Source organism: Callorhinus ursinus, unplaced genomic scaffold (genome assembly GCF_003265705.2).
Source record: "Callorhinus ursinus isolate GAN/ISIS: 27379988/994484 unplaced genomic scaffold, GSC_fseal_2.0 scaffold13, whole genome shotgun sequence".
Lineage (NCBI taxonomy): Eukaryota > Metazoa > Chordata > Mammalia > Carnivora > Otariidae > Callorhinus > Callorhinus ursinus.
The window spans coordinates 23,806,390-23,820,240 of NW_027397075.1; the positions used below are offsets into that span (position 1 = coordinate 23,806,390).

Here is a 13,851-nt window from a genome sequence, read left to right on the forward strand (position 1 = left end):
TTTCATTCATGATTTTATTTATTTGGGTCATTTCTCTTTTATTTTTGATAAGTCTGGCCAGGCGTTTATCAATCTTCTGAATTCTTTCAAAGAATCAGCTCCTAGTTTTGTTGATCTGTTCTACTGTTCTTTTGGTTTCTATTTCATTGATTTCTCCTCTGATCTTTATTATTTCTCTTTTCCTGCTGGGTTTCAGCTTTATTTGCTTTTCTTTCTCCAGCTTCTTTAGGTGTAGGTTTAGGTTGTGTATTTGAAACCTTTCTTGCTTCTTGAGAAAAGCATGTATATATACTTTCCTCTTAGGACCACCTTTGCTGCCTCCGAAAATTTTGAACAGTTGTGTTTTCATTTTCATTTATTTCCATGAATTTTTTAAATTCTTCTTTAATTTCGTGGTTTAATTCATTCTTTAGTAGGATGCTCTTTAGCCTCCATGTATTTGAGTTCTTTCTGACTTTCCTCTTGTAACTGAATTCTAGTTTCAAAGCATTGTGGTCTGAAAATGTGCAGGGAATGATCCTAATCTTTTCATACTGGTTGAGACCTGATTTGTGACCTAGGATGTAATCTATTCTGGAGAATGTTCCATTGGCACTAGAGAAGAATGTGTATTCCGTTGCTTTGGGATGGAATGTTCTGAATATACCTGTGAAGTCCATTTGGTCCAGTGTGAGACCACTGTTTTTTCTTACCAAGTGGTCTGGTGCTTTGGGTGCACGTAACCCTTGACACGGGAATGCTTTCATCATTTGAATCATTTCCCTAACAGGTTTGGGTCAGCAAATCTGCAGGTTTCAATTCTGAAACTTTCCTCATGACTTTGACTTATTTAAAATCTCATTAATTGGGGTGCCTGGTGGCTCAGTTGGTTAAGCGTCTTTTAGTTTCCCTCAGGTCATGATCTCAGGGCTGTGAGACTGAGCCCTGCCCCTGGCATGGAGCTCAGTGGGGAGTCTGTTTTAATATTCTCTTATCTGCTCCTCCCCCTACTTATTTACTCCTTTTTTCTCTCTCTCTCAAATCAATCAATCTATCTTTAAAAAATCTCCTTTATTATTGATCAAATTTAAATGATTTCATACAAATACAAAAATACAAAAAATTGTAAAAATACCTGAATACCCATTGATACAATTAATCATTTGGCCAAATCACTGAAATCAATTAAAAGAATTAATAAAAGATGAACACATGAAAATTGCTCAACATCACTCGGCATCCGGGAAATCCAAATCAAAACCTCAGTGAGATATACCACCTCACACCAGTCAGAATGGCTAAAATTAACAAGTCAGGAAACAACAGATGTTGGCGAGGATGTGGAGAAAGGGGAACCCTCCTACACTGTTAGTGGGAATGCATGCTGGTGCAACCACTCTGGAAAACAGTATGGAGGTTCCTCAAAAAGTTGAAAATAGAGCTACCCTATGACCCAGCAATTGCACTACTGGGTATTTACCCCAAAGATACAAATGTAGGGATCCGAAGGGGTATGAGCACCCCAATGTTTTTAGCAGCAGTGTCCACAATAGCCAAACTATGGAAAAAGCCTAGATGTCCATCAACAGATGAATGGATAAAGATGTGGTATATCTATCTATCTATCTATCTATCTATCTATCTATCTATCTATCTATCATCTATCTGTCTATCATCTACAATGGAATATTATGCAGCCATCAAAAAATGAAATCTTGCCATTTGCAATGACATGGATGGAACTAGAGGTTATTATGCTATGCGAAATAAGTCAATCAGAGAAAGACAAGTATCATATGATCTCACTGATATGAGGAATTTGAGAAACAAGACAGAGGATCATAGGGAAAGGGAGGGAAAAATGAAACAAGATGAAACCAGAGAGGGAGACAGACTATGAGAGACTCTTAATCTCAGGAAACAAACTGAGGGTTGCTGGAGTGGTGGGGAGTGGGAGGGAGGGGGTGGCTGGGTGATGGACATTGGGGAGGGTATGTGCTATGGTGGGCGCTGTGCGTTGTGTGAGACTGATGAATCGCAGACCTGTACCTCTGAAATAAATAATACATTATATATTAATAAAAAAAATTAAAAACAAAAGATGAACCCCAGAAAGGTCATATACATTCAAATTCTTTTTACCTGGAGTCATTTCTAGATGAAATGTAAATAACTTCTAACTTAATCTAAGAAACTCTGAACATTTTCTTCCATATGACATTTCCCTAAATGAAGAAGACGAAGAGACAGAGGCTTGCTCGGCACATTTTTCTTTTTAATAATTTTCTTTGTATAACACATAGCATAGTAATTTGCCTCTTACTGCATCTATTTGGATAATAATTCTGGTAATGAATTAGGGTGAACAAGGGAGGTGGGGGGGAGGCAAAAAGCTGATCATTGATAACCGTATTATTTTAGATATACTAATGCTATTGATTTTCTTTGTTTGCCTATGTGTCATTTTGCTGACAGTAAACAAGAAACATAACCTAGTTGTTAAATGGATTTCTATGTATGAAAGAAATTAGACACCTGGCTGCTTGCTGCTTATTTGTTCAGAGCTGAGCATCTTGAGCAATCTTCTCCATTGATAGGATGGCCTGAGGATACAGATGTGGGTGACAGTGTCTGGCGGGCCCTCACTTTCATCCTGAAATTAAGACTGGAGTGTCATTCAGATCTTGCCATTTTATGAGCAGCTCAGGCTACAGCAGCCACTTCTAATTTTCCTCTCTTCACTTGGAGATGGATGGGAAGAAGGAAGAAGCCAGATTTATTTGTGGGACTAAATGTCTTTTCAGACTTCTCCTCTGTGACATCTGTGAAAAAAAAAGGGAACATCAGTTAGTAACTCGCATTATATGATAAATGCAATTTTTCAGAGTCACATTGTACCACTATTTTTGTAGAGATTTTAATCTTCTTAGTAAGAAAGTATCATTATTTACTTAACTATCTTGTGTGCCTCCAGGATAAAAATGTGGCATTCCAGAAGGGTGTGATGGAAGAGCACAAGCTTTAGACTAACTACTAGACTGGGCAGTTATCCATGGTGGGACTCAGCTGCCCAGTCTATTAAAGGTTGGGTTAAAACAAAGCAAATTAGAGAAGTTTGCTAGGTTGTTGTAAGGCATAGAGATATTGTATGTTAATATCATCAGAATCCATTGACTTACAGGAAAATAAAATCAAGTGATGATCCTACAAATGAGAAATGAAAATGAGTTTTGAATTGGTTATTTTTGGAGCACATACATATAAAAAGTTAAACTCTTTTAGTTTAAAAATTCAGAAATTTTGTCCATAATATTCAGCTAATATTTACAGTACATATCGATTTGATTTTATGGCCTATTATGGGGAAGAAGATGGGCGCCTGGGTGGCTCAGTCATTAAGCATCTGCCTTCGGCTCAGGTCATGATCCTGGGGTCCTGGGATCGAGTCCCACATTGGGCTCACTGCTTGGCGGGAAGCCTGCTTCTCCCTCTCCCACTCCCCCTGCTTGTGCTCCCTCTCTCGCTGTGTCTCTCTCTGTCAAATAAATAAATAAAATCTTAAAAAAAAATGGGGAAGAAGAAAGAAAGATGAAATAAGGGGAGAGGAAACACAAAGAGTTCAAGGTCAAGAAAAAGACAGAATGAGCCCCAAGGTCCAAATTCAACCACCAAAAGGTCTCTTAGGCTTGAACACTTACAGGTACCCTGACCACTCTTTCCCTCTGAGACGCAAGGGGGGAAACTCAGCTCCCCACATCCATCCGCCAACCACTGATGCAATTTCCCAAGCTGCACTCATGTTTCTCTCTTTATTTTTCTGTTCTCATTCTCCCCGACTTCCTCCTGCACTCTCCTCCCTTCTTTGGTCTCATTCGTTCTTCCTTCCATTCAGCAAGTGTTGAGTGTGTGTGTGTGTGTGTGACCTATGTGTCCGTCTGTTCTAAACGCTGGAATTCCAGCAGAGAATAAGTCAAAGTACCTGCCTTTGTGGGTCTTACATTCTAGTGGGAAGGAATCATGGCAAATAAATGAGCTCTTCTAGAATGTAATGTCAGGTCGTGACAGGAGCTATGAAGATGAATGAACTAGGGCGAGGGAACAGAGAGTGGTGGGAAGAGAGAGTCCTTCAGTTTTCATTATCTGCAGAGTCTCATCCAGTTACTGTGACCAGGGGAGGTCCAGCAGCTTACTTATTTCTGAATTACATTGCGTTGTACTTATGTGTCCCGGCTCTGAAGTCCACCTGCTGTGTTTAGATCCCAGCTCTATTACTTACTTCTTTGGGGGGATCTTAAATTACTTTTCGTCTGTGCTTCAGTGTTCTTGAATATAAGATGGGGATGATAATCATAACTACCTCCATGTTACGAAGATTGCTTGAAAAAGTACATATGGAACGTTTGGTTTTGTACCCTGTACACTAATTTAAAAACAAATGTTAGCCATTTTCACTAGCAATATCACTCAGTTATAGTTTATATCCCCTTTCACCTGAAATAAAATTGTGAGAGTTTTTCTGTTTTTCTGTGAAAAGCTAGAGTATGCTATCATGTATACCATCTTTCACTTAACCATTTTTCTATGATCGGATATACTTCCACAGTTTTGTAAATGGAACATGTCACAGATTTCATATTCTCCCACTCTCTTCCCACATTTAAATAGAAAAAGAACTACAGTTGACCCTTGATCAATCCCCCATACAGTAGGAAATCCATGTATAACTTTTGACTCCCCCATACTTGACTACTAACAGCCTACTGTTGACTGGAAGCCTTACCGATAACATACAGAGTTGATTAGTACATATGCCATATTCTTATAATAAAGTAAGCTAGAGAAAAGAAAATGTTATTAAGAAAATCATCAGGAAGAGAAAATACACCTAAGTACTGTACTGTATTTATTGAAAAAATCTGCATATAAGTGGATCCTCACAGTTTAAACCTGTGTTGTCCAAGGGTCAACTGTATAAACTTATGCTCTGATGTATATTTTCCTGTACTATGGTTAATATTCTGTAACTTGTTTAATTCTAAAGGGATTTACAAAACACTTAAAGACATTGAGAGTTGGAATCAGCATTTCTATTATTTAAAAATAATGTCAAAGAGATTAAGTTACCTATTTTTGGACTCTTTGTTCAGAGAACTTTCTCTTCTCTATAGTGTGAGCTCCTTAGTCTATGAAAATGGCTTCTTAGTGCCTAGCACAGTGCAGGGCACATAGTAGGTATTTCAAGGCATTCTGTACATGTTTGTTTCACAAAATTGGAATTTAAACGCTAAACTTTCTGAGGTAAATTTATGCCCAGGTTCCTGGAAGTGCTTTTTATGAAAATAGGCATTTAATGGATATTTATTGATTAGACTTCATCCACTATTTTCCCACTTAGGCTGTATGGGTTCCTAAAATTGCAGACAATCAACCTAGTGATTCTTTAATCCATGCCAGTTTCCAGAATTTATTGTTATCTTGCAAAGTGCACAGTTTTCTGAAAATGACCTAATTTTATTTTGGAAACAGATTTTAATCCCTCACTACACTTAACTCTTTTCTTCATTAAACCAGAAGGAAAATTTTTAATTATGGTTTTGTGGTCCCTTTTCTCTAGGCAAATGAAGATATCTACTTCCTTTGCCCTTTTTGTGTGGTTAGTGATCTCTCAGAGTGATAAAGAAAATAAAGCATCTATTAAAACAACAGATATATAAAAAACTCCTTTGTGTTGGGACAAATAATTTATTATATTTCATGATCTTTGATAAAACTAATCATAGTGCAATCCATTTCTGATTATCTAAGTGTGGATTCTTCATTATGTACATTAACCATGACTAATTTTTAATTCCATTTTGTCTTTCCTCTTGCATTTAAGACATATGTGGCTATTGGAGTGCTGATAAATAAATAAAATCTTAAGTAAATAAATAATCCAAAACTAACAGATAGTCAAAAGACTGTTCTGGGTTTTAGAGTTCATATAATTTTTTTGCCTGTATTTGCATTCTTATTTGTTTTGCCTCATCTGATATTACATATACTTTACATTTTCTAAGTACAAACTAAGTGACAGAAAGAAGATAGCCACATATGTCTTTTTTTAAATTTTTTAAAAAGATTTTATTTATTTATTTGAGAGAGAGCGAGAGATCAAGAGAGCAAGTGAGAAGCAGAAGGAGAAGCAGACTCTCTGCTGAGCAAGGAGCCTGACGTGGGACTCGATCCCAGGACCACGGGATCATGGCCTGAGCCGAAGTCAGACACTTAACTGACTGAGCCACCCAGGCGTGCAGTTTTGGATTATTGATACCACTGTGTCTCATCGGTTACTTAAAACAATTAAAAATAAATTACATTATTTTATAGAAAACCCGTCTTTTGTCAACAATTCTTAGTAGAGTTGAGGATTAACAGGAAGTATTCATATTCTCATTATGTGCCCGAGGACAGAATGATGGTCAAGTCTTCTACATAATTAAATAAAGCAGGTTTTTGTTGTGGTGGTGGCTGTGATTGTTATCTGTTGTTCCATTAAGCACGGGCAATAAGAACCAGCTCCTTTCTGTTTTTAGTCTGATTTCATGGGGTGGAGGCTTACAAAAAATACCATATGTTAGATCTTCCCCTTAAGGTTTGATCTATTTTAACGATGGGATGAATGGCCGCAGGTTAAGTTGGGCCCATACCAGCTTCCTAGAGCCAGTAGAAGAGTAAGAGCATTTGAATTTTCTAGGCTGTATGGTTTAAAGGGATGAGTATGAAATTTAGAATCAGAGTGGGTCTCAGCTTATCATTTAATTCTTATGTGATCTTTGGCAAGTCGTCTACCCTCTGGTTAGGCTCCACTTTTTCCCAATTTTTTCTTTGTAATTATTGTGAAAATGAAGGGAACCATTTATAAAAGTGCTACATAAACTCTAAAACGTTGTATGTTAGCTACTCTTCTTAATACATGAAAACACTTGACTTAGCTGGTGAGCCAGAAACTTAATGATATCACGGCTCTACCCTGCAGGTACCAGGATGGTTACACAGCCCTCAGAGATGTTATGTCACATTGCCTTTTAAAACTAGGCAGTGAATTTAAGTCTTAAATTAGCTCTGGAAAAGTTTCACCTGCCAGGTTCAAAGGTCCTATTTGATTTTTGTCTCCATTCAACAAATTCCTGATTTCCATCTCACTGAGCTAAAATGCATGCATCTGGGAATATTCATGACAAGAGTATGAACTGAGATAATTTCAGGCCCAGCATGTCTCTGGGAACAAAGCAATTGTTAACAATCCCCAGACAGAAAAGAGATCCACTCTGGAATTCTGAGTACTGACTTTTTCATGTTGAACATGAACCCCCTTCTTTTTTCCTGGAATGCCATCTGCAGATTCCCTTTGTGCGTCTGAGCCAATGAGTGGAAGGAATCTTAGGCTGGTGGGGCTTGGTACCTAGAAGCCATAAGTAAAGAGTTAGCAAGACATACTTCAGGCAATTACTTCTGTAACGTGAATTCAGGGGTGGAGAATAGGGAACGAAAAGGTCCAACTGCTTTAAAATATGCCCTCCTTCCCAAATGCCCACTATTCCTTCTTGACACTTCACTCTTAGCATCATCTGTAGGTTAAGTGTTTGCTCCTGTTATCATGAACATGTTCTTGGGAAGGAGAAAGAACATTTTAAGAAATAACAAGTTAAGATAAAGTTGAAATATTTCATCTTCAGTTTATTATTCCTGGTTTAATTAGTTCTTTAACAGATTATCTGGAGTGGAGACAGGAAGGGTGAGTACTGAGTACTAAGGAAGAAATTCTGGACAGGGAGACAGCGCTGGCAAAGTCAGAGAAGAGGGAAGAGCAATGATGCTTAAGGAATGGCAAGGAATTTGGCATAGCTGGAGTGTAAGGTACATGGGGGAAAGTGGTAGAAAATGAGATCAGACAGTCCAGGCAGAGGCCAGATTATGAAAGGTTTGTATGCCAGGCTCAAAGTGTTTGAATTTTGTCCTGTAGGTGGTGAAGAGCCAGGATAGAGTCTGAAATTGTTTCTTGTGGTGTTTAATGTGGACTGGCAGAGACAAGTGATCAAGGCCATGGACACAGAGAACTAAAGACTTCTTGGGGATCGGACATAGTATGCTCACAGAAGCAGCCGTTGGCTTGGTGATGTGATTTTCTTCAACCTTATTTGGTAGCCCAGGGTCAGGAATGAGATGTCAGATTCCCTGTTGTTTTCTAATTAGTCTTAGAAACCTCCAACTCACCCTATATATAGGCAGAGAACCAAAAACAATCCCTGCCTCTCTGTTTTCAGTCAGGAATCCTTTTAAGGCACGTCTTCGAATCTGCAAAACACAGGTGTGAATGTTTAATGCAAAGGGCACATTCCTTCAGCGGCAAAATTCCTGGGTTCAAATCCTGACTCTGCTGCTTATTAGCTGAATGATCTTGGGCAAGTTCTTCCCCTATTGATTATTTATGAGGATCAAATGAAATACACATATAGCGTGGTGCTACTTAGATATAAGAATTAGTATCATTGTATTATTATTACTGATAACGGTACCTCAAAAAGAAGTGAATGATAAAAAAAAGAAGTGAATGAATATATTTTATACAATTGAGAAAGAAAAGTAATGGGCAAAACAAGATTCTGGTAAAAATCAGAGATTCCTAAGAAAAAGGTGTTTTAACTCAACTTTAGCATTATAACTTTGCTATTTTACCCACCAGTTGAGAAGACCAAGTTGTGCAAAGGAGGAGGTGATCCTTGGGGCACTTGATTGTTTCAAGAGCTTTAAAACTTTGCTAAAGCTTTCCCAAAATGCATTTAATGCTTCAGTTAAATTACTTTAAAAGATTATTTCTTATCTTCAAATTGGAAGACAATATTGAAAGTATCTACCAATCTTTATTTTTAGGTTGTGCTATTTCAATCCTATTCAACAAAATTGAGTATCTGTTACGTGCTTGCATATATCTTTGGCCATAAAAATCTTAGGACTTAGCGGTGGGTGGGAAGTAAAGTTAAGTATATAAATATTCTGATTCACTGGAGAACATGGTAAATGAATATGCTATAAGACACAAAGCAGGAGAGACTGGGGCTGTTGGGGAATGCAGAATTAACATTTATCGAGTATCTGTGATGTAACTGGTATACATTTCTCTCACTTAATCCCCACAACAACACAACACTGGGGGCTTTCCAATGAGGAAGGAGATAAAATAATTTATCTACTATTAAGCCTAAGTCTGTCACACTCGACATCTTCACCTGTCTGTCCCTCTGCCCTCTGGGAGCAGCTGAGTTCCATCTGGACAGAAACGTAGGGCTTATGGAAATTGTTTCATTTGGGAAATATTAAGTATTTATCAAATACGAAGTTGATACTGTAAAAGAATAATGACATAATGAACATCCATGGACCCACTGCTCTGTTTTACATACGGAAACAATGCCGTCAACTTTGAGGTTCTCAGTCCTTTTCATCTGCCCTTAAAGGCAATGACTGTCCTGAATTTTGTGCTTTTAATTCTCTTGCTTTTATTTATATAATTTTACATTATATGATTTTTGCTGAAGCAATATTTTATTTAGTTTTGCCTCTTTTTGACTTTTACATAAATGATAATTATGTATATGTTCTTAAGCAAAACTTTTTCATTCAGTAGCATGTATTAAACTATTATCCATACAGGTGAGTGTTACTTTGGTCCATTTATATTCACAGCTCCATAGTGTTCCAATCTATAAATATGCTATAATTAGGTACCGATTATACTGTTCATGAGCATTTTGGCTGCTTTCAGGTTTTGGTCATTACAAACAGTACTGCTCTGAGCATCTTTGTACCTGTCTCCTAAGCATGTGTTTAAGAGTTTCCCCAAGGGATATCTCTAGCAGGCTATACCTATTTTCAACTTTACTGGTTAATGCCATATTGTTTTCCAAAGTGGTTCTACCAATTTACACTACCAGATTAGTGTTCTGATTGTGCCAAATGCACACTGACCCTTGATAGAGTCAGACTTTCTGATATTTGCCAATCTGCTCGGTGTAAAATGGCATCTCATAACGTCATTGATGTGAATTTCCACATTTACTAATGAGGTTGAGCATCTCATCATGTGCTTACTGGCAAATGTTTTTTTTTTTTCTTTTGTGATCTATTTAAGTGTTTGTCCATTTTTTTAAATTGGGCTGTCTTTTTTTTTTTCTTACTGATTTCTTAGGAGTTCTTTTGTATTCTAGATACTAATCCTTTGTCAGTTACAAGGGTAGGATGGACTCAAGAGACAGAGAAAAGCATTGATGTGGCAAGGACAGCTCACACAAACTGTCAGGGCAGAAGACAGGAATGCTCGGGAAACAACAACTAGCCTGATTTGTAGAGGGTGGGGCAACAGTAGGTTGGGAGATACATTTAGGAAGGTTAAGTTTGGTTTACTGTGTGGAATATCTTGAAGAAATCAACTCATGCTATAACCACTCTTTAGGAATACTAGAAATAGAATGAATAGCAGGACCCATTTCTCTCCTAATTCTGCATTGATGTGTGTCAGTCTGTGATAGAATCATGGCTATCAAAGATGTCCACACCCTATTTCTCCCTCCCCCAGCCTGGGACTATACTGCCTCACTTGACAAAAGTGACTTTGCAGATGTGATTAAGGTCAGGAACCTTGAGATGGATTATCCAGGTGGGCCCAATCTCATCACAGGCATCCTTAAAAACAGAGAACATTTCCCACTGGGAGGGAGACCTCTGACCCCAGGAAAACTGTCAGGGAGAAGTCAACATTTCTGGCTTTGAAGATGAAGGAAGAGGGCCCCAAACTAAAGCATTGAGATTCTCCCCTTAGAGTCCCAGAAAAGGGACAGAGCTCTGGCAACACCTTAATTTTAGCCCAGCAAGACCCAGGTCAGACTTTTGATATACAGAACTATAAGATAATTAATTCGTATTGTTTAAGCCACCAAGTATGTAGTAATTTGTAACAGCAGCAGTAGAAAACTAATCCTGGAAAGATCCAAATTCAGGAAAACAAAAGCAAAGTGCTTTCTTTTATTTGTTTGTTTTTCGTTCATTTGTTTTAAGGCTACCTTGGGAGAAGAAAGAGACTTGAAAAACTTAAAGTCATGATCCACTTCAAAGACCTTGGGAGGTGTACGTTTGAAAAGCAAAGACATTGAGCTCATTTTTTTCCATCTGCATAAAAAGATACAAGGAAAACTGTTCAGCACATACCCACATCTTTTATTCTCTCTGCTTACTAAACAAGTATCCATTACATCCTGCTTTCTCTGGGTCCCCAATTCTCTGACTCCCGTGGCACCAGTCCTAACGATGTTACCTCTGCATTTAAGTCATTCTCTATTTGCTCACTTGAATACCTTTTGAGTGCCAACTGTGTGCGAAGCATTAAGCTAAGAACTGGGTATATATAGATGTACAAAACATGGTCTTCATCCTCAAGGAACTCACAGAGTTAGTGAAGGAGATGCATATTACCAAATTAGAATATACTATTTTGAGTACTAAGATAGATGGATGGTCAAGGCTCAGCAGTTACCCAAGGGAGACTTACCAACTTTGCTTGGTGAACTTTACCACATCTTGGCTCTACTATACCACTGCTCACATTTTGGCATGACTTTTTCTCCAGTGCTCTTGCTGGCTAGCCTTGAGCACTTCAGTTGGGGTTTTGGCAGTCCCCTGGAACCCTTGTTGATTTTTCTCAAATTGCTCCTGTTTTAATCCAAATTCTGTGTGGCTTGTGACTCTTAGTTTCAGTTCCTATTTATTCTGCCAGCTGTTGGACTAGATGATGGCACTAAGTGTCTCCAGCTTTGACTCACTTGGAATTTCCTTAAAGGACTTTATTTTAGACAATCCCGTCTGATTCTTCCCACTTTGGACTCATCTAGTCAGTTCCCCAGGGCTGGTCTGCTCCATTTTGCTAGTCCAGGTGAGACTGGTTCCCTGAGGTTATCCACCATGCTTTGCTGATGTTGAGCTCAAATGAGCACTGATCTCTTCCATTATGACAAAGATCCAACCACATCAAAACCACAACTGAACATTCCAAAAGCACAGAACACCTTCTGCCAACACTCTATGCCCTCCTGGGGAACTGTCCTTCTCCTCTAAACCTTTAAGCAATGCTCAGATGTCCCTGAGACACAAGCAAACTCATGAATCAAACTCTTACTCAATGTTAGAGCTATTTGACTTCCTTACAAAGTAACCTATCCTATTGTCACCTCATGTTTCCTATTTATTTCTCAAATACTTGCTTGTGGTTTTCTCTTCAACATCCAGATGGGCCTATCTAATGCTCATTAAATACCTCCATTTGGATGTCCCACAAGCATCTAAACTTAAATCTGTCCAAACCAAACTCACTATCTTTTTCTTCAGACCTGTTTGTGTATTCTGTCACTATGATTTCTCTAATGTTTAAAATCCTTATGTTGGCGCATGACAGAAGCCCATTGTGGTTTAGCCTCTATAAACTTTTCTTGCTCTATTTCCTACCATGACTTCCTTGCTTGCTTACTGGACTCCCAAGTCTTAAAAAACCTGATGATGTATCATAGTGTTTCATTATTTAGTACTTTTACTTAAATAGGATTCAACTAAGCAAAGAAGACCAAAATTGCCTCTTTGGTCTTCTTTGCTTGGTTACATTCCATTTACTCCTCTGTGATTATCTTAAAAGTACTATTAAACTGAATTGTAGCTTTTTGTTTACATATTTCTCCTCTCTACTGGACTGTGACATTATTGAAAAGGCCTGGATTTTTCACCTTTGAATTCTCCACGTCCCGCATAGTGTCACAGTATCATAAGAGTTTAATTCTTGGTCTGTTCATCTAAAAACCAAACCAAACCAAAACCAAAACCAATGGTCTTACTTTTGCTGGTCAAATACCAGAGGATATTCATATTTTTGCTTCTTCTCTGTGAACTTGTTTTCTTCTTTTATTTCTACAGGATATTCATTAACATCACATGGCAAAATGAAATCACTTGTTTGTGATATTTCAAACATTCTTCGTTGTCCAAAATATCCACAGTAATGACCATTGAAGGCATGCCAGAGCCTGAGGCGAGGCAAAGGTAGGGAGAAGAAAGTGACTGGAATTCAGTGGAATTATTCTGTTTATTAGATCATTTATATGAATTTTCACTGATCCACTAGGGATTTGAAGCTTGATTCTAGGACTCTTCTATTAAATACATGAAACTAATCAGAGCATAAGCATTTTTATCAGTTAGAATTCTAATCTACAGCAATTTTGGGAAGTGTCAACTTGATGTACTTATGATGCACATCCATTAAAGCCAGAAAACAAGGAACAGATATTTCCCAGAATAACCCTGCTCCTTCAAGGTGAGCAGAACCCATGTTGCCTGACAGTGTATTAGCTGAATTAGGCCTTTGAATGGGCTACATCTCAGCCGTCTACCTCTGTATCAACATCAGTAGAACTTGGGGGAGGGGTTTCCTACGGACGCTTTTCCTATTACCAGCATCCTCTCAACATCTGTCCATAATTCCTACTATTATGGAAACGCCATACTAATTTTTTATGACTGAGTTCTGACATGGCAGAAGAAGTGGCTTTTTATCTGTATGTATTATTTCTCCATCGGTTCAGTGCAATGAGATCCCTCTAAGTAGCCCACTTGCTCTAAAGTACTACAGAATGCCGTTAGCAGGAGTGTGTGCCCTAGGTCTCGAGGACAGATAAAAGTATGTGGGAGATTTTTCTTTTCTGTCTTGATTTCAACCTCAGAGTAGCAAATGATGGAAGCAGTCCTCATGACCTATGAGGAGGCCAAGTGACACGAACTAAGAGTTAATTCCAC

General features: G+C 38.2%; 1 protein-coding gene across 6 annotated transcripts in view; it reads right to left on the reverse strand.

Annotated features, from left to right (window-relative positions):
- Positions 1 to 2,241: 2,241 nt before the first annotated feature.
- Positions 2,242 to 13,851, reverse strand: part of WDR64 (WD repeat domain 64) — a 146,073-nt gene continuing 134,463 nt past the window's right edge. For 3 of the 6 annotated variants that reach the window (XM_073899919.1, XM_073899917.1, XM_073899920.1), the window contains 6 exons: positions 12,894 to 13,082; positions 11,079 to 11,184; positions 8,236 to 8,316; positions 7,310 to 7,423; positions 3,159 to 3,183; positions 2,242 to 2,801 (listed from right to left, as the gene is read on the reverse strand). In XM_073899919.1, coding sequence (XP_073756020.1) covers positions 2,683 to 2,801; positions 3,159 to 3,183; positions 7,310 to 7,423; positions 8,236 to 8,316; positions 11,079 to 11,184; positions 12,894 to 13,082 — 634 coding nt within the window. In that variant the 3' untranslated portion in view covers positions 2,242 to 2,682. Of the gene's footprint in view, positions 2,802 to 2,930; positions 3,055 to 3,158; positions 3,184 to 7,309; positions 7,424 to 8,235; positions 8,317 to 11,078; positions 11,185 to 12,893; positions 13,083 to 13,851 lie in introns of all 6 variants that reach the window. The other 3 variants (XR_012380520.1, XM_025877876.2, XM_073899918.1) reach the window with 3 other exon arrangements.